Consider the following 21,706-nt stretch of genomic DNA (forward strand, 5'->3'; position numbering starts at 1 on the left):
AATTTGGATGGATGTGACCAAATGTGATTACATCCAAGTGTGGCCCTATTAATCATGGGCCACATCTAGACAGAATTTCAGGACAATGTTAAGTATATAGGCAAGATGGTCTCAAGATGTCCTCGATTCATCATTTCCCCACATTTTCTCATTGAGACACATGCCTTGGGGCCAAGGAAAAGAACTTGGTACTGTGCAGAGAAACTCAAGCTTGAAACCAACATGGTTTCGAATTCCCCAACTGGCATTCAATTTCCCAAATCAAATGAAGGGACCCCATTTCTATTTAGAGAAGCGTTAAAGCATAAAAATGTAATAACATTGAGTACTCTACCCTGCAAAAATGAAACCATGGTGTCAGAACAAAAGTCGTATTTTGGAGGCTAAAGACTGGCCACCTGGTTTTTGAGAAATTTAAGACGCAAATTATATTATAGTTTAACAAAAAGTATTGATAACTACTTAGAATAGAATGATAATTAGATTCCTAAATACCAATAAAATATCAACATTTTTCAATGTAATAATTTGTATATCTCCTCTTTATAGGCATTAGATTATAAAGCTTTAAATGATTTCAAAAGCCAACTTTACAGATATGCTTCTTTCTCTTTGTTAATTTCTGTTTTGCCTATTCAGAACTGAATTTAGATCCATGAATATCAGAACATCATCATACCAAAAATGTCCCCAGCTTGTAAAGTGTCCTTAGCTTTTCTATGTTTACCATGTCCTAGCAACAAGATTTTAGATGACAGTGAGCAGTGGTGGCCTGAAGAATTGTACTCATGCTTTGGGTGATATTTTTGTTTCTTATTAAGAATCTCGAGTGCCTGATTTCTTTCAGTAACCCTATGCTTCTCCTAATTAGCAAAACTGCCATGGTGTCACTTAGCTGAATAAATCCTTGGAAATCTTGACACAGAGTAGATGTTGTTCATTTGTTTGTTTATTACCTGCCTCTCCCATTGGAATGTAAACTCCAAGGAGCATACAGAAATTTTTCCTGTTTTGTTCACTGTTATATTCCCCATATCTGAAGTAGTACTCAGCGTATAGTAAGAACTCAAATATTTGTTGAATTGATGAATGGAGCTCTCTGAAGGTTAAAGATATACAACCATCTCTTTTTGGTTTCATGTAAATGGAATTTAGGTAAACAGAGACAAAAAATACTTGTTTTTGTAAATAATATTACACGTCAAACTGAGATTCATTATTATGAAAGAAAATTGTTACTTTATTTTTTTCCCTATAAACAAGGTATACTGGAATTACACAGGGAGTAACCTAAAGATAAAGCCATTTGCCAAAGATCACAGAGGAAAAGAGAGAGTGGATAATGGGAGGAAGAAAGTGGTCAAATGTAAATGTTGTGAGATGAGGCAGTTAATGTTTGGAAAATTAGTAAAAATGCTCATTGGGATGATCCAAGACATACTTTTAGTTACCATATAAATGTAAAGAAGCTCATGAGACACGTCCAACCAAGTCAGAGAACATGAAAAGAGAATGTAAACCAACATGTGATTAAAAAAATATGGAGGATCATTTCCAGCAGTGGATGACACCAGGAAGGTGGTCAAGGCAACGTTGAATATCAGAGACACCCTGCAGTAAATGTGAAGGATGTACTAAAGAGAAAGACCAGCAGCTTACTTCTTAGATATCTTTTGACAAATATTCTCTTCTTATAAGTTATACTCTTATTTTCTCCTAATATTAACTATTGTTTTTTTTTTCCTCAATGGCAAATGAATTCCATAACCTTTTGGAGTTCTCCCTCAGGAGTCACATATGCTATTTAAAAGATTTAAAACCTTTGGGGAAAAATCTTGGCTTTCTGGTTGAAGTAGGCTTTTTTCAACAAGTAGAAGAGATGGCAGATCTCATGCATCATTAAAACAAATCCAAGTCAAACTGTAAATCCTTACTTAAAATGTTTAAAGAACTTGATACGTGCTTTTTATGCATTCCAAGATACCGATAAACTCTCAAAATTGTCGTTGTCTAAACAATCTAATTCATCCTGAAGGCCTATTTTGTAGTGTGGTTTAATGTATTTTCTTCATCAGTAATCTTTCTTACTTGCAAAGGCCAATAGGAATTTTCCTGTCTAATTCTGAAGCCAACATACATCAATGAGATATAAGTAACAGTTTAGTGCCTGTAGAAAAAGCAAGTAAGTCAAGCCCAGAGTAGATTTGAGAAGTGATTGTAGTTTGTTACTTTTAAGAGATTTTACTGTGAGGCTCTGGCAAGATAGCAGTGGGTTGTTAAAGACAAGTTTTTTTATATTTAGACAGCTTGAAAGCATCATTATTTTAAGCACCAAGGTGGAAGAGTGTCTGATGAAATGGCACTGGGCCTCATTTACAGATGTCCTGCCCTGGCAGACTGATGTGATGGAGTAGAAAATAAAAGTCAGTCTTGTAAGTGTTTACAACTAATAGAAATGCATCATGTGGCATCTAGGAATAATAGGAAATCAATATCCCTCACTAGGGCAATAGAGTTCACCAATATGCAAGGAAAGAGTGCTTGACATTTTAGAGACTCCTATGTGTATATGTGTGTGGAGGTGTGTAGACAAACCATTGACTAGGACAAGTTGCTGACAACTAAAGCTAGTGCAAAGTCTAAAGAAACACAGTGTCATAACTCAATGATAGATCCTTTTGGATAAAGTCTTCCATCCATCATCAAACAACAACTTGACCTACTTTGCACTTCTTAAGAAGAGTGAATATTAGCTATATAATAAATTGATATATTTTTTTAATTAAATGAGAACTCCTAATAACTCCTCTTTTCCTAAAGAGGAAAGAGTGAAATCTAGTGGAAGGAAATTTTTAGACAGCATACTTCCATGTTATTTTTCAGACACTGGCTGCGGTTCAATGTCACATAGCCCTTGCTTATTCTGTGCTTTATTGTATTTGGACATTTGGTATAAAATGTCACTGCTCCAGTATCTGTTCTGGCTCTATGCATGCTGCCAGGAATGGTCACATTCAATTGTCTGAATGACTAATTTCTTCTATAGGCTATATAGGAAAATTAATTGCATACTGTCAAAAGAGTAGATATTGTCCTTGGTAAAATTTTTATTTAATATTGAAGTCATTTTTCTCTGTAAAAAATTAATAATAGTGGAGATCAGTGGATAAATATGATTCAATATAAAAATATTCACTTTACAAACAATAGAGAGGGTATGAAGTTGATCTAAATATCAGATGGGTGGTTGAGGTAAAGGGCCTCTAGTGTTTCTTGCAATAAGTTCATTTCTATTTTCATAATTTTTTGTCAAGAATGTCTCATGGAGCATATATTCTAATAGAAGAGAGACCAGTCAATCAGCAAATAGCAATAAAATATGGTGTCAAATAGAGATAAATGCTTTAAAGGAAATAAAACAGGGTAAGGTGATGGAGAGTGGTGAGTTAGGGGTGGGTGCTAGTTTAGTTAGTCAAAAGAAAGCCTCTTTGAGGATGACCTTTGTATGGAGTGCTGACTGGTATGAAAGAACAGCTCTGTAAATCTCTGGAGGAGGAGCTGATCAGCTAGAAGGAAGAGCAAATGCAAAGGCCCTGAGCAGGAAATGAGCTGGGAATGTCCAGAAACAGCAAGGATAGAGTGGCTATAGGAGTGTGAGTGATGTGGAGAGTGGGAGGTTGGCTGTAGGTGGAATAAAGTTCAGTTTAAAGACAACTGTAGTAATTTAGGTGCGAGATGATGGTGGTTAAACAATGGTGGTCAGGTGTTCAGATCAAGATGTATTTTGAAGTGTCGCCAGCTGAGTTTCTGGATTTACCAGTTGCTCTGGCAACTGGTAAATGACAGCATCATGTACTGAGAAGGGAGAATTCGGGGAACCAATAAACTTGTAGCAGATTGGGAGGTGGGTAAGAAATCCAGAGGTCTATTTAGAACACACTATATATCAAGTGGAGGTATTGCACAGGCAGCTGGGAAGCATAGGGGAGGGATCAAGACTGGAGATGTCATGTGGAAGTCACCCGTGCACCTACTGATCTAAAACCATGAAGCTGGATGAAATCGTCTAGAAAGGGAGTACAGAAAGCCAAGAGAAGAGGGCTGGGGACTGAGCGCTGAGGTACTCTGACATTTGGAAGTTGCAAGAGGCAGTAAGGAAAACAAAGCAAGAATGGTGTATAACAACAGGATAAAGTGCACCCTAGAAGCTAGGTGAAAAGTGTCTCAAGAAGGCAGAAGTGGTCAACTTTATTGAATGCAGCTGAAAGTAAGAAGACTGAAAGTTAACCATAGGATTCAGTACTGTAGGAGAGGGGTTATGGGTTTTTTTTTTGGCTACACTGTGCGGCATCTTTGTTCCCTTACCAGGGATGGAACCCGCACCCCACACACGGAGCCCTAACCCCTGGACCGCCAGGGAACTCCCAGGAGTTGTTGATCTCGATAAGACCTCCAAGCTCCAGAGGAAGCTGATGTTGGAGACAAAGACCTGACTGCAGTTGGTTCAAGAGAAAATGGGAAGTGAGAAGTAGAGACAATAATTACAGAACTCTTATGAGGAGCTTTGCTGTGAGTGGGAACACAGTAAAGAGGCAGTAACTGGAGAGAGATTATGATTCTGTTAATTTCAAATAAACTTGTTAGTGTCAAATAAAGTCAATTTTGGCAGGATAAGGGACTCTGAGTGGGACCTGAAATTTCCTTTTTACATTTTAAATAGCTTCTGCAATGGCTAAAGTTAAAAGCTGGTGTGCGCCAGGGTGGATGCGCTGATTGTTTACAGCGGGTGTCCGTTCTGGTTGATGAATACCTCCACTGTATCAGTAGTTAAATGCTTTGACTATCACTGTCTGTGAAGTCAAAATGGCTGTTTTCCTGAAAAAACAAAACAACGCTAGGCTAAGTTAATTGTATCTGGAAAGTAGCAGACCTTTAGAAACAGTAGGCTGGATCCTTGTTGCTCTACCGATGTGATTTCCTTCTGTTTCATCTTTCTCAGTAAAGACAATCACAGAATGTCTGCCTCTGACCCCCACGGACCACCCAGTGATAACACGAACAGAAAGTAAACCCTTTAGAGCAATGGATTTGAACGGCCAGACATCCCAGGCCTTTCTTCAGTGTGTTTTGGGTCAAGAGTGTTCATCCTCTGAGCTCTTGAGAAAAATTATCAACCCTCAAGTAAGAGAGGGTAGACTAGGAAAACAAGATATATAGAGGCAGGGTGGAGGGATGGGAACAATAAAATACATTTTGTTGCTGGAGAATTATACCCTCAGTGAGATGAAAAGTTTTCTGAACCTAGTTTTAGTCCAGAGGTCAATGGCCAAGAAAAACCTAAAATACATTGTTTTCCTTGTTGGGAACCTATGTGAGAGAGATTCTACCACCCTCAGGATCTTTTTGGGAAACAAGTTTCCAAGTTGGGGTAAAGAAGCCTTACACTCATGTTAGCAGTTGCCTGTCCTTATGCTGACACGATGCATTCAGAAAAGCCCAAGGTGACTACAGTGGGCTTGGGTTATAGAGTCCACATAGCACTTTTAGAGGGAATGTGAAGTCTATATTTCTTGCAGAAGTTTCCAGTAACTCACGCAACTTCCGCATAGGATAGTATCACACTATTATTCAACGAATTCAATACTTATTGAATGCTGACTATAGGCAAAGCATTTATTCTCAAAGAATATCTAATGGCATTAATAAAGAAAGAAATTACACTCTTCCTTTTGCAGATATAGACAGTGATGGTCAGTGAGGTCACTAGATTCTTCCCATATTACCCAACAGACAACTGGTAGAGAAAAGATTAGATGAAATTCAGTCAATACACCTTGAACTGTATTTCACTGCATCCGCCTTATTGAGAATCCTATTTAGGAGAAAGCAAACCCTGTTTAGGAGATTGACTTTATTTTCATATGCTATTCAGACAAAGCAAACCAACATTTATCATAAACTTGCTCTGTGTCAAGAATTTGATCCACTGTAAACCACATGCAAATATATATGGCAAGTGAGTTTTTACTCATTTTATAAGGAAGTAAACTGAGGCTAAGAGAACAGTCAAGTAGCTTGCCCAATGCTGCACAATGGGTACCAAAAGGATTGGTTCCCAGGTTAGTCTGAATCCAAAGATATTTTTTATACCATACCAAGCTTGTTCATGACTTTTTTTCATTAAGCTCTAATGTTGCAATTATCTTCCCACCTAAAAGCCAACTGTCATGCCAATATGTGTTTCCTTTGGATGCTAACTTATCTGTAATGAAAACTTTCCTTTAAGTGGTATGTTGTAGCTTATCTTGAAATAATGTTGGTACCTGCAGCACACGAAGAAGGAATCCTGTCTCACTTCCACTGCAAAGTGAAACAATGGCAGCAGGTCTATGTTTATTCTGAGAGTCATTGACAAAGCCTGCAAAATATGCAGGTTGAGGTGCACATTTAACTCTAGATGGTTTATGACCATCTTAGAATTTTTACTGCCAATGCATAGATTTGTCTCTAAACTTAGAATATTTCTAGTAATGAATACTATCTCCCCAACTTCTTTGCACTTCAGTTTTCTCACCCGAGGAAATTTTTCATCATACATAGGCACTCTGATGGCAGACTCCTATATCACTGCAATGGAAAACAGGATGGATTTGGGGATGATTTAGTGCCCACTAGTGTTGGCTATCAAACTTTGCAACTTCCTAAAGAGACAAAACTTTTATGTTTCTTTGGAAGTTGTATGACAGTGAGATTTGTGCTGTTAACACATTGTGGCTGGACATATCATTAAGTGATAAAATTTTGTATTACGTAGGTGACTCAAGGCAGTGCAAAAACATTAGAAAGAGAACTATAAGGACAATATAACAAATATAACATACATTATCCTTATAGTTTTCTTTCTTATGTTTATCTATATACGTATGTATAGTATAATTTTATGTAATGTATATATAAAATATACATATTCTGCATAGTTATCTAAAAAACGATTTTATTTTATCTCAAGTCTTCCTTGTTCTGTATATCAGTGGACTAAGTTACTATGTTACTGGGCACCCTTTACTTCAAGGATTAATTCTTCTTGCTCATAATTATGACAGGTAGAAGATGACACAATTTCCATAAATGTAACATTATTGATAATCTATTCAAAGCCCATCTTGATATTTGATTTTAAACAGAATTATCAGTGTAAACAACATTGAAAAATACATTGGCAATGTTATGAGAATGAAGCTCCATATAACATCTCTGTGTAATATATCAGATTTCTAATGAAATGCGTCATATTTAGAAATATTACAAACAATATCCTTAAGCATATGTGGAAACAAAGTAACAGTGAACTTTAGGAAGGTGGTAAAAATTATCAGAAAATAATTTTATGGTACCTCAGGAAAATATCTCCTAACATGTTTATTTGTAAAAATTGGTAAGCCTATGGTTCTGAAAATTGACTTTTAATGCACAGAGAAGCTACATGAAAGCAATCATAAAAACTAAACATAAAACACAAAATTTTGCCTTCAAGCACTGGATTGTACTTGGTGAGTCATACATAAACGTGAAATTATTACATTTGCCAGTTGCCAAAGGCTTTGCTTTATGGATATCTGCAACACATAGACATAAATCAATTAATATGCTATTTTTCCTGTATAAACCCAGGTGCACTTGATTCATTACCTCTCACTAGAGGAGAAGTTGGCAAATCAACATCATTATGAAACTGTTCAGGCAATAGATTATCTTCAGAAATTAGTTTTCTGAAAACGGTTCCAAATTGTTTTACAAAGTTATGACTTGCTGACAGATCCCCACCCCCACTCCCAATTCAGAGATACCAGGACTTTTAACATTGTGTTTCTCTTTTAAATAATAAATCCAAAAGGAGGCAGGAATGTACAGTGGAGAAAGGACAGCCTCTTCAATAAATGGTGCTGGGAAAACTGGACAGGTACATGTAAAAGTATGAGATTAGATCACTCCCTAACACCATACACAAAAATAAGCTCAAAATGGATTAAAGACCTAAATGTAAGGCCAGAAACTATCAAACTCTTAGAGGAAAACATAGGAAGAACACTCTATGACATTAATCACAGCAAGATCCTTTCTGACCCACCTCCTAGAGTAATGGAAATAAAAACAAAAATAAACAAATGGGACCTAATGAAACTTCAAAGCTTTTGCACAGCAAAGGAAACCATAATCAAGACCAAAAGACAACCCTCAGAATGGGAGAAAACATTTGCAAATAAAGCAACTGACAAAGGATTAACCTCCAAAATTTACAAGCAGCTCATGCAGCTCAATAACAAAAAAACAAACAACCCCATCCAAAAATGGGCAGAAGACCTAAACAGACATTTCTCCAAAGAAGATATACAGAATGCCAACAAACACATGAAAGAATGCTCAACATCATTAATCATTAGAGAAATGCAAATCAAAACTACAATGAGATATCATCTCACACCAGTCAGAATGGCCATCATCAAAAAATCTAGAAACAATAAATGCTGGAGAGGGTGTGGAGAAAAGGGGACACTCTTGCACTGCTGGTGGGAATGTGAATTGGTTCAGCCACTATGGAGAACAGTATGGAGGTTCCTTAAAAAACTACAAATAGAATTACCATATGACCCAGCAATCCCACTACTGGGCATATACCCTGAGAAAACCAAAACTCAAAAAGAGTCATGTACCAAAATGTTCATTGCAGCTCTATTTACAATAGCCTGGAGATGGAAACAACCTAAGCGCCCATCATCGGATGAATGGATAAAGAAGATGTGGCACATATACACAATGGAATATTACTCAGCCTTAAAAAGAAATGAAATTGAGCTATTTGTAATGAGATGGATAGACCTAGAGTCTGTCATACAGAGTGAAGTAAGTCAGAAAGAAAAAGACAAATACCGTATGCTAACACATATATATGGAATTTAAGGGAAAAAAATGTCATGAAGAACCTAGGGGTAAGACATGAATAAAGACGCAGACCTACTGGAGAACGGACTTGAGGATATGGGGAGGGGGAAGGGTGAGTTTTGACAGGGCGAGAGAGAGTCATGGACATATACACACTAACAAACGTAGTAAGTTAGATAGCTATGGGGAAGCAGCCGCAAGGCACAGGGATATTAGCTCGGGGCTTTGTGACAGCGTGGAGGGGTGGGATGGGGAGAGTGGGAGGGAGGGAGACGCAAGAGGGAAGACATATGGGAACATATGTATATGTATAGCTGATTCACTTTGTTATAAAGCAGAAACTAACACACCATTGTAAAGCAATTATACCCCAATAAAGATGTTTAAAAAAAAAATCCACTCTTTAACATCTACACACCCATATTAAAAACTTCAACTAATCATGTATCATTTGCTTTTCAATACAAATACATGATTGCCTTAGCCAGAAATGCAGACTTCTTCATATCTCTTCTTTGGAAACAATACAGATGAAGAATGTTTGGGTGTTTTAATGTGAGCACCTGCAAGAGTTGCTAATTTACTCAGCATCAGTGAAAGATTTCAATTGTACTTTCTGAGGCTCAATTACGTACAATGCGAAAAATAAATATGAGCATAATTAACAGTTTTTCTATTTTTCTGTTTCAAGTCAGTGGTTTATGATTTAGCATTCCTTCACTGACAATTATATAGCATGATCAATAGTTTACTCATGCTATGGTCCAAAATAAAGATATGCCCTCTAAAGTGATTTAAATGTGAGGAAATGGTTTTCTTTTTACTAATATTATCAAATATTCTGCTTGCCACACCTCCAGCTGGGCACTGTAAGTGGTGAACTGTTATGAAAATGGCCACTATTCAATGAGCTAAATGAAACAGGCTCTGCACCAGCATAGCTATTTACATACATTTCCTTATTTTATCTTTAAAAGAATGGTATGAAGTAGGTTTTCTATTTCCCATTTTGCAGTTATGGAAACCCAGGTTCAGAGAAGGTACCAGACTTACCCACTATCATACAGGTAATAAGTGGAAGAGTAGGAGCCAAACCCAGGTCTTCCCAGCCTCATATCCGGTGTTCTTTATACCACACTCAGGAAGGTGAGTAGGAATTTAGCATGTCCTGTCTCTAAATGACCTATTACTGTCTTAGTTTAACCATTGGTTTTTCGTTGCTGTTGTTTTATTGTCTCCCACATTGAGCCCTAAGGGAGCCAATGAGTTGGCCACAATTGTTTGTTTCTTTTCCCTCCTCCCCACTCTGATTTCTACAGACGTTATTTTCCAGTAAAAGTAGACCTTGCTTCCGCCACCACCATTTCTAAGCTAACACTTGTTTTGCTATCCTGGCTGAAAGCTAATCCCCCTCTTTGTTTTTTTTATTTTGCCTTTTTTAAAAGAAATGTATCTTGTCTTTTCCATTCATGCCACATGTTTTATTTACTAAATATTCGTACACACGGCAGTTGGTTGTGTCAGCCCCTTTTCTCCGCACCGACAATACAGTAAGGAACCAGGTAGATCTGGTTCTAGGCTCTGACTTCATGGGGTTTACAGTTTGAATGTAGCATAAACACACAAACAGAATAATTTCAGAAAATGATTAGTGCTAAAGAGAAAATAAGTCAAGATGATTGATTAGCAGAAGCTACTTTAGATAGTGTTAGAGAAGATCTTTCGGTAGATAAAACCTCTCCAGTGAAAGGTACCAGGTACTGTGATATATGCTATGAAAGCAACGGGGACCAAAACAAACCAACAGAGTCCCTACTCTCAAGTAGCTTAAGTCTAGAGGGAGCAAAAGATGAAAGACTTAGTGTCAATTAAATGAAATAAGAAGTAATAAGTGCTTTGAAGGAAATAAACTGAAGACTGAAAAAGAGAATAACAAAGTCGCCACTCAGGAAGGCATCTTGGAAGAGATGACACCTGATCTGAGAACTGAGGATGGGACTGATCCAGCCACACAAAGAACAGAGAATATTGTGCAAAGCAAGTGCTCAATTCTCTACTTTATGCCAGGTACTCTGCTTGGTCCTAGCAATACAATGGTGAACAAAAGCCTATGTGCACTATGATTTCTTGGTTCTTATAGTCTAGTGGGTAATTTAGACATGAATCACATAATGATGGGAATAGACCTTGATATTTCTGGGTTAACTTGCATGGCCATGCCCATCCATCACTCACTTAAGCATTGCAATGTCACAGTCTTTGGTATATGTAACTCTTCTTGGCTATTTTCTTCAGTGCTGGCACCAAGGAATCTTCTGTTATAGCTACATGATATACTACTGCATGGTGTTCATTAACTTTTTATATTTATGTGTTGATTATATGCTCCTTGAAGGTACACTTCTTTATGTTTCAGTCCTCAGCATAATTCTAAATACATAGTAGGAAGTACAAACCATTCATTGTTTAATTATCCATCAATATTTACAAGGTGCTTACAGTGTGCCAGAAACTGTACAAGGCTGTGGGATACCAAAGATATAAATCGGAATTCAAGAAACTCATTCTCTACATGGGAAATAAACAAGTTAAACAGTACTTGCAGGAAAATATGGAAGTATAATAACAGAGGCATTAAACAGGTCCCCAGTGGGAGTTTCTATTCAAACCTTGAGAGAACAAGTGAATTAACCAATCATTTCCTATCTTCCATTTGCACAGTAACCACAGGCTATTGAGAGTGTGTAGATCATCACCATGCTGTAGGAATAAGATGGAGCCATACAAATTGCTCAGCTTTGCTATAATTTGAGGAGTTACTGGTTTTAAACACGACCAAATGAACTTTTCCTAGTGAATAATTTTGGTTTATCTAACTTTAGGTTGTCTAATGATCATCATTCACAAGTCCACTTTTTCCCCCAGTTTTATTAAGATATAATTGACATATAGCACTGCGTAAGTTTAAGGTATACAACATAATGATTTGACTTACATATGTCATGATTTGATTACCACAAATTTAATGAACATCCAACACCTCATATAGATTCAACACTAAAGAAATAGAAAATCTTTTTCCTTGTGAAGAGAACTCTAGGATTTACTCTCTTAACAAATTTCATATATAATGTACAGCAGTATTAATTATCTTTATCATGTTGTACACTGCATCCCTAGTATGTATTTATCTTGTAACTGGAGTTTGTACCTTTTAACTGCCTTCATCTAATTCCTCCTCATCCCCCACCTTTGGTAGCCACAAATCTGATCTCTTTTTCTATGTTTGTTTGTTTGTTTTTGAAGTGTAGTTGACCTACAAAGCTATGTTTGCTCCTGGCAGACAACATAGTGAGTCCATATTTCTGTACATTTCAAAATGATCACCATAAGTCTAGTCATCATCCCATGTGTTCTCTGTATCTATGACTCTGCTTCTGTAAGTTATGTTTGTTCATTTGTTTTGTTTTTAGATTCTGCGTATAAGTGAAATCATACTTTGTCATAGACTAATTGCCCAAATAAGTGTGAATTCATTTCTGGGTTGTCTATCCTATTCCATTGATCTATATGTCTGTTTTCCTGCCAGTAACATACTGTTTTCACTGCTGTAGCTTTGTACTATAGTTTGAAATCAGGGAATGCTCTTTGTTCTTCTTCCAGCTTTGTTCTTCTTTCTCAAGCTTGTTTTGGTTATTCAAGGTCTTAAGCTAATTTGTTCTAGTTCTGTGAAAAGTTCCTTGGTATTTTGATGATAAGGATTGCAATTACTCTGTGGATTGTCTTGGGTAGTATGGTAATTTTAACAATATTAATTCTCCCAATCCATAAGCACAATGTATCTTTCCATCTGTTTGTGTCACTTTCAATATCCTTCTTCAGTTTTCCAAGTACAGATATTTTACCTCCTTAGTTAGATCTATTCCCAGGAATTTTATCCCTTTTGATGCAATTGTGAATGGGACTTTCTTAATTTTTCTTTCTGATAGTTCATTTTCAGTGTATAGAAATGCAACAAATTTTTGTATATTAATTTTATATCCTGCAATTTTACCAAATTCATTGGTGAGTTCTAATAGTTTTTTACTGGTGTCTTTAGGATTTTCTATGTGTAGCATCATGTCATCTGCAAACAGTGACACTTTCACTTCTTTTCCAATTTTGATTACTTTAATTTATTTTTCTTGTCCCATTACTGTGGCTAGGACTTCCAATACTATGTTGGATAAAAAGTGGTAAGGGTGGGCATTTTTAGCTTGTTCCTGATCTTCCAGAACTGCTTTCAGCTTTTCACCATTGACTATGATGTTAGCTGTAAGGTTGTCATATATGGATTTTATTAGGTTAAGGTATGTTCCCTCTATACCCACTTTGTTTAGAGGATTTATCATAAATAAATGTTGAATTTTGTCAAATGCTTTTCTGCATCTATTGAGATGAGCATATGATTTTTATTCTTTAATTTGTTAAGGTAGTGTATCACATTGATTGATTTGTTGATATTGAAAGATCCTTGCATCCCTGGGATAAATCCCACTTGATCACAGTGTATGATCCTTTTAATGTATTGTTGGATTTGGTTTGCTAATATTTTGTTGAGGATTTCTGTATCTATGTTCATCGGTGATATTGGCCCATAATTTTCTTTTTTTGTGATATCTTTGTCTGGTTTTATTATCAGAGTGGTGTCGGCCTTGTAGAAAGAGTTCAGAGGTGCTCTTTCCGCTACAATTTTTTGGAATAGTTTGACTCTTCTCTAAATGTTTGGAAGAACTAACATGTAAATGTCTGGTCCTGGACTTCTGTTTGTTGGGAGTTTTTTTTTTTTAATTAATGATTCAATTTCATTATTGGCAATTGGTCTGTTCATATTTTCTATTCCCTCCTGATTCAGTCTTGAGGTAATTACTTTGGTAAATGACTATGGCATAAATCAGATAACCCTATAACAACACACCACTGAAAACAGCTATGTGCATACCATTTCCCCCAATGCTTCTATAATTAATAAGAAAACTACAATCTTATTTACCTCCTTGAAATGGGACTTCATTTATTGGTATATGCACACATACCTAATTATTTTCAGAGAACATTTGTCCATGTAAATTAAAATGGCAGAGAAATTATCTGTTCTATCCAAGTAAATCTACTTTCCTACATCTGGTACAAATCTGTGCTTTCTATGAGAGTCAACTTTCTCTTTTCTATCTGGTTTCACACTATCAAAGTAATTAAATATAGACATGGTGGAAAATAAAATCAAAACACTTGTTTGTGCATAGACAAATATTGCTTACTTTTCCACTTTTAAAGTGGCTGCTTTGCCAACTTATAAACATAGTAAGCTTTTAGATAGATTTATTTTCTTACTATTTCTTTTTCTGACTTATTTGTTAATTTTGGAGTATGTTTATGTAGACTTGTTTTAACATACTTATACATCCATATTAATCTGATAATTCTACATGTGGAAATCTTCCTGCTAAGGAAATAATTTAAAATATAAAAATCCTTATGCATAAAGATAGAGTTTCAATTTACTGTTACTCAATAAAGTGAAAAAGTGGAAACAATCTTATGATAGAAGAGTGAAACAAATTACACTATATCATTCCATGGAAAATTATACAAGCTTCTCAGAATTAAAACTATGCAAACTTTATGATATATTGTTAAGTTAAAAATACATAATATAAAATTGAATATACACTATAATTCTAAGAGTAATCTTGCATATACACAGTATTAAAAAACAAACCAAACAAAAAGCTAGCAAAAGATATGAAGATAATATACCAAATTTGTTCTGTATTGCAGTAAAATTACCAATGGTTTAAAAAGCTCTTTCTTTTCAAATTTCTAAAGTGTCATATATTATTTTAATTTTTTAGCTACAAATATTTATAAACACACTCTAGACACTTTCACATTTTTCAGAGCAATTCCTTTTTTTTTAATCTCTCTTTAATTCCAACAATTTCTTTCTTTAAACTCTAATCTTATATTGTCTTATAAATCTTGCTTTTATTCAATCTTGCTTTTATTTAGTTTTGGTTGAAGCAAGTCCTTTTCAACTCTGGGTTCAAAGGGGATACAATATCACCTACATCCTCTCAATGTCCCCAGTGCACTGTGAGATTTAATGAGATAATGTCCATGCAGCACTTTATGTTCCTTAGAGAAAGGTGCTGTATAAAAACAATGCATTATAATGATTTATGTTATTATAAAACCACAGAGATATTAGACCTACAATTTAGCACAAGGAGACAGGGTTGGACTCAATCCAAGTTCAGACTGGGCAATGTCCCTTAATGCCAAACTAGAAGGCAGGAGTGGGAGGAAGTTGCTCCCTGCACTGAGAGTACCAAAAGGCAAATGCCCACTTCCTCTCAAGGTTAAAAACAGGATACTTTGGTTTATATGTGCAATCTTCTAAAAATTACAGTGTGTCATTTGTGTTTGCTTGATATACCACTCTCCCTGTCTCTGCTGAGTTCCAAATGAATACATTCCCAGTTACTTATAGGAAATAAGCTTCCAGAGCTAGGGTTAAAATTCAGCTATTACTGATTACTCGAAATCGTCAGATGATCTGAGGACTGTGTACTAATGAAGAATAACACAACTTCTGAACTGAATTAGAGGCATACAGTACGGCCACCCCTTACTTTATGCACAAATCCCCTAGCCAACCACTCATAAGTGGTCAACCACTTCCGAGCTTTTCTACAGAAGGGACACTTTTACTTCCTAAAAAGAGCTCTGACACTTAGAATGTTCTGCTCTGCATTTAGCCAGATCCTGCCCTCCTATTGTTCTGCTTTCTGAAGCCACACTAAGTGTCCATCCTCTGACTTAGCCATTTCATTATGCTTTTTTATTCATTCACATAGTCATCACTTACTCTGTAGCCATTGTGTAGGCTCCCCGTGAGGCTCTGGGGACACAGAGAATTTTTGATACTTCTCTGTCCTACAGGATCTCACAGTCTAATGGGACGCAGACACCAAGATATGGAAATCATCATAAATATGGTAAGTGCTAGGTTGCAGGTAGGAACTAAAGTGTCAAAGGACAGAGAGGGGGGAAGAAAGTCATCCTGCCAGAAAGCATTCAAAAAGGCTCCCCAGAGAAGGTGATTTTTGTCCTCCTGTTGAAAAGATGACTAAGATGGCTAAGATTTTTCCAGCTGAAGCAAAAGAGCATAAAATAGTTGTGAATGGGCCAGGTTTGTGCAGGGAAGGGTGAGAAGTTCAGTATGGTTGAATCTGAGTGGTAGGAATGAGACTGAGAGGCCAGTACCTGAGGGTTTTATTTCCAATGCTTCCATGATTGGACTTTATGCAACATGCAATGGGGCCAACAAGAGATTCTGGAGCGGGTGAATGACATGATCAGACCTGTCCTTAGCAAGATGACTATAGTAATAATGTAGGTAGATTAATGAATAGAGTGGGGAGGGTCTTGTGATAAGAAGTTACTGTAAAAGTCTATGGAAGACTTGATGAGGCCAGTGCTAGGAAGGCAGGAGTGAGGTTTGAGAAATTAATGATGGCACTGATGTCAATATATTGGATATGAGAACCAAAGGTATGGGAGAAGCAAAAGGCAAATCTATTTTCCTTGCTTGAGAGACTGAATGGATGGTGACATAATTAACAACAACCACAAAATATAGGAGGCAGAGCAATTTGGGGGAGAATGGTAAGGTCATAAAACAAGTCCTGACTGTTAAGTATGAGACTCCTGTGGGATATCCAGGTGGCAGTGTCCAGAAGACAAGTGGAATGTGGGTCTGCAGCTTGGGGAAGACGTCAAAGCTGGAAAGAAACTGGAAAAAAATATTCCAAATATAATAAACCAAAGAAAATTGGTTATAGGAATTCAGTTGAATACCTAGCGAGGCACTATTGTGATCCCCCTTATCCTATTAATTCTGTTATTTCTTCCTAAGATTCGGCTGACTTCACAAACTCATTCAGAAGACAATACTATAAGTGTGAAGTGGATGAAAGGAGCTTAATTTAACTACATTTTGCGTCTTTATACTTTTGATTTGGGTTTCATTTTGTTGTTGTTTGACAAGTGCAGTTCTTTTCCTTTATCTGCTTTACATGTAATCTTGTAATCTGTCCTTCTTTTTCTTATCATATCTTACTCATTTGTCTTCCCCAACACACCTCCAGAGGAAAAGGAAGTTAAGGCATTTCAAGACCTCTTATTCTTAAAAAATTGCCTCATCATCTCCCCCCACACTGCCACACATACACTAGCACCAGGAAGTTGACCAATGGGTCTCACAATTGCACATGAACTTGGTTCTTGCTTTTACCAAGTAGCATCTGCCTTTTCCATTTTTTTCTTTTCTGACTCACAACAGATATTGACCACAAAAGATATTATTCATGAACTTGCTAGGAAAATACTGGAAAGACACTGAGGATTCTGATTAGCCTTTGTGAAACTGTCTGCCTCCACTGCTAGAATTACTGGTTTTGCCTCCAACCAATGACTGTTGAAGATGTTTCCAGTTCTGCTTCTTCTTGGGGTCAGGTATCAATCAGGCTGATCCAGCCTCCTGTTGCAGTCATTCTTTCTGTTCTATGAACTCCATTCTTCTGGTGCTATATATAGCCTACTCTATCAAGCTTCTCTATTCCTATAGGATGGATTATTTCCCCAAATCCTCCTCAATCCATCATGCAAATGAACTCTTGGCAAGCCAGTCCCCTAGGGCCCTCCATACATATGTGATCATGTCTGATTCAAGGTAAATACAGATTGGGTGATCCTGGGTAATGCCACATGTCTCAAATGAGTAACCAGGTAGAGTCTATGTAATTTCCAAATAGCCAATGGAAAGGAAGTGTCAAATCAAACAGAACTAAATCTGTTCATGTCTTAGACTTTCATTTTGAGAAGCTCAAAACACTATCTCATTACTATATTCAAACAGAAACTTGATCATTCTAAAGCAATATCAACCAAAAGATATAGACTTCTGAACAAAAATATAGAGCTGAAAATGCCAACTTGTATAAGAAAAACTCATTTTTCAAATTATTGTGCATCATTTAATTTTTACAACATCATGCGGGAAACTTTAGTTACCTCAGCCTTTGGAAATAATAATAAAAACAGCACTGTATATCCATTTACTTTGGGTCTGCTGATTTTATTATTTTTAATACTAATAAAAAGTTATATATTATAAGTATGCTGGTCAGATTAATTATAATTTCATGCTTTTTCCAGTGATTATGGTGCTGCACAGAATTTTCAAAAGAACTAGAAGACATAAAATTTCTTCCTATGACATTCTCTTTACAGCTTAATACTACTAAAAATTAATTCTCAAATTAAAAGCAGTTAACTTTCTTTTCAGTAAAATGTTCTTTTTACAGCATTTAGTTATCATGCATATACGTCTGTCTTAAGAAACAAAAGGGGAAAAGGTAAGAAAAGTAAATAAAAATGAAGGGAAGATAAAGCTGTTCACTAGCCTCCCATATGACCCCAATGCAGAAAAGACTTTATTGAGGGCGATTGCTGTGAAATGCAATTTCAGCTTTTTTTATGCCATGGTGATATATCTACCAATTTCAGTGCTGTGTGGAGAACAGGAACATCATTCTAAAAGCAGTTCTGTTTTCAGAAATCACTTGGAATGAGTTGTCAAAAATACTCTAAAATATATTCTGATTGCTGTAAACTCACTTGAATTTTGACAAATGCAATACTTTGATTTGAATTTTAAAATAATTTTCATTAATAATACACAAGCAAAATGTAATTATTATTTTCCCTGTGTGACAAATTAGATTTCTGTACCAGAATCAAAATTTATTTATAGGACTTGAATGAATCAAAAAGTATGTCAGGCAAGTCTTTCCCAGTGAAGATAGGCCAGTCTCAGAAACGAACTATTTTTAGAAGAAATAGAAAATAATATTGAGGATTTTTAAGAAAATATCAATGATACGAGCATATGCTTTGGATAAACACTGAGTCAGTTGAAAACATAACCTATTGGTTGGCTACTTCTCTCCATCCTGTATTTCATTTCCTTTCATTGACATTTGAAGCCAGGATCCTCATGACCTTCTTTGGATGCCATCTCCGCTTTTCCTGGCTGAATTAGGAGTACTCTGCATATGGCAAGTTGGCTGATTTTGTCTTTCTTCTCTGTTACATTGCAATAACTTGAAGGCAAGGACTTTGTCTTTTTCATCTTTTATGTCCTTAGCGCCTGATAGAGTTTTGAGAACAGAGTAAGAGGATGGGAAAAAAAAAAAAAAAATCGAAAGAATGGGTGAGTGAGTGAGCGGCTGAGTGAATCTATTCTATAAGGCAGCTGCATTTTACTAAATTAGGAAAAAAATAACAGATTAAGCCCTCAGGGGGAGAAGGATACTACTTCCAAAAGAATGCTCAGCATTTGTCTGGGAACCTCAAGAGTAGATTCCAGAATGTATTCTCACATGGAGTGACATAGACCAGCACCCAGCACTCTGAAGTTGATCTGACAGGAATGTCAGTTGCCATGCTGCGATTAATAATGGAGACATACTACAAGAGCTTAGAAAGAAGCAGCTTGCACTGCTTAAACCAACACACATGAAACGGAGCCTAATTTCCTCCATTACAAATTCTGCCAGAGCACCCAGACAACCTGATTCCAGTTTTCATATCTGTTGAAATAACTACCTCATTCATATTTTACTGAAAGGGTGGCTTTCTTTTAACATGTGTTTGTAATAAGGAAATTTACTTATTGTTTAAACAACAGAAAATTCATATAACAGAGGCCCTGAAGAATGAGTTAAATTGATCTATTAACTTTCACAGAAAAAAATTAAACATAGATTTGCAAACGTTTGAAGATATTCCATCATACTTTATGATCTAAGCCTTTGAAAGTGATAAGGAAACATATCATTGATATCAGCCTATAGTATTTTAAGAGGGGCAAACATACAGTTTGTTTGAACTCCTGTATCAGTGGATCTGTGTTAAAAATGTATATTTGATTAATAATAATAATATAATTTCAGTACTCACTGTGATTGGGAAAGGCTTTCAACCCAAAATTTTGTTTAGTTATCTCACTGGCACAGAACTTTAAACCTGGAAATACAGGCTAGGATGTAAAGGAATCAGCTCTGTAACAAAAGCAACACTCTTTAAGGATGAGAAAAAAGTGAGCTTTGTAGAGAAAAATAAACTCTGGTGGAAGAAGAGGTCCACAGTAATAATCTCAATGCTTTACCCTCAAGCTTCATTCTATGTCTTGAGGCTTTTTAGTTTGGTTCTTCCTGCCATCAGCACACATTGCCGCAAAGATAAAAAAATCCCCTTTTGTTAATACAAAAACAAAAACCACAACTGAAAAAAATGCTTTTCCTTTTGCTCTTTTAAATGTAACTAGGTCTAGTATTAACATTCCAAAGAAAATTTAAGAAAAAAATTGAGATACAAACATAAAAAATACAAAAATAATTTATATATATATATATATAGTTTCTATATATAACTATATATACAGTTTCTGAAACTACAGTAATTAATGCCATGACCTACTAGGCACTAAATATTTTATCTGGTGTGTTCTACCTTAAAGCATGCCTTGGTAATTTCTGAGATGTCCTTATGTTAAATAATGTTCTTGTTTTAAGAAAATCTCCATTAAAAACACTTTTTATAGCCTCCAAACAAATCAACTCCCAAAGGTTCCTCTGGGTTTTTTTTTTGTTATCACAGTGCCCACGTAAGATTCTAACTAGAAGCCAAGTCAAGTATTTTCTATTACTCTATTGGTCCCTGTTTGTGATTAACCCTCTTAATAAAGTATAAATATATCCCTCTGAGGCCATGGTGCTCATTCCTGACTCACTGGATTCTACCCTTACAAAGTCACTTCAATTATTTGACAGTGAGATTAAGATATAGGTATTTTTTAAAAGCTCAGGACATTCTTTTTTTTTTTTTTAACATCTTTATTGGAGTATAATTGCTTTACAATGGTGTATTAGTTTCTGCTTTATAACAAAGTGAATCAGCTATACATATACATATATCCCCATATCTCCTCCCTCTTGCGTCTCCCTCCCACCCTCCCTATCCCACCCCTCTAGTTGGATACAAAGCACTGAGCTGATCTCCCTGTGCTATGCGGCTGTTTCCCACTAGCTAGTTATTTTATATTTGGTAGTGTATATACGTCCATGCCACCCTCTCACTTCGTCCCAGTTTACCCTTTCCCCTCCCCATGTCCACAAGTCCATTCTCTATGTCTGCATCTTTATTCCTGTCCTGACCCTAGGTTCATCAGAACAATTTTATTTTTTTTTAGATTTCATGTACATGTGTTAGCATACGGTATTTGTTTTTCTCTTCCTGACTTACTTCACTCTGTATGACAGACTCTAGGTCCATCCACCTCACTACAAATAACTCAATTTCATTTCTTTTTATGGCTAATATTCCATTGTATATATGTGCCACATCTTCTTTATCCATTCATCTGTTGATGGACACTTATGTTAAAAACTCAGGACACTCTAATGTACAGCTGAATTTGAAACCATTGTTCTAAGAGCTGAATACGGAAACATTTACAGGAAAAATTCTGATGATAGGGACAGCTAATGGTTTCTATTTCTCTGAGTTTTTAAAAATGCTGTCCTGTCACTTTGGTCCCATGATTACTAACTCTTGTAAGAAAATGATCTCTATTATTAAGCAAAACACAAAGTTCCCT

General features: G+C 36.1%; 1 protein-coding gene across 3 annotated transcripts in view; it reads right to left on the minus strand.

The window, feature by feature from the left end:
* Nucleotides 1–21,706, minus strand: part of TMEM117 (transmembrane protein 117) — a 566,206-nt gene that overhangs the window by 24,972 nt on the left and 519,528 nt on the right. Inside the window, exon 7 of one of the 3 annotated variants that reach the window (XM_032647240.1) lies at nt 18,104–19,195. The exons of the other annotated variants lie outside the window; for them this stretch is intronic. Coding sequence (XP_032503131.1) covers nt 19,181–19,195 — 15 coding nt within the window. The 3' untranslated portion in view covers nt 18,104–19,180. Of the gene's footprint in view, nt 1–18,103; nt 19,196–21,706 lie in introns of those variants that run through there. 3 annotated transcript variants of the gene reach the window in all.

Source organism: Phocoena sinus, chromosome 10 (assembly GCF_008692025.1).
Source record: "Phocoena sinus isolate mPhoSin1 chromosome 10, mPhoSin1.pri, whole genome shotgun sequence".
NCBI lineage: Eukaryota > Metazoa > Chordata > Mammalia > Artiodactyla > Phocoenidae > Phocoena > Phocoena sinus.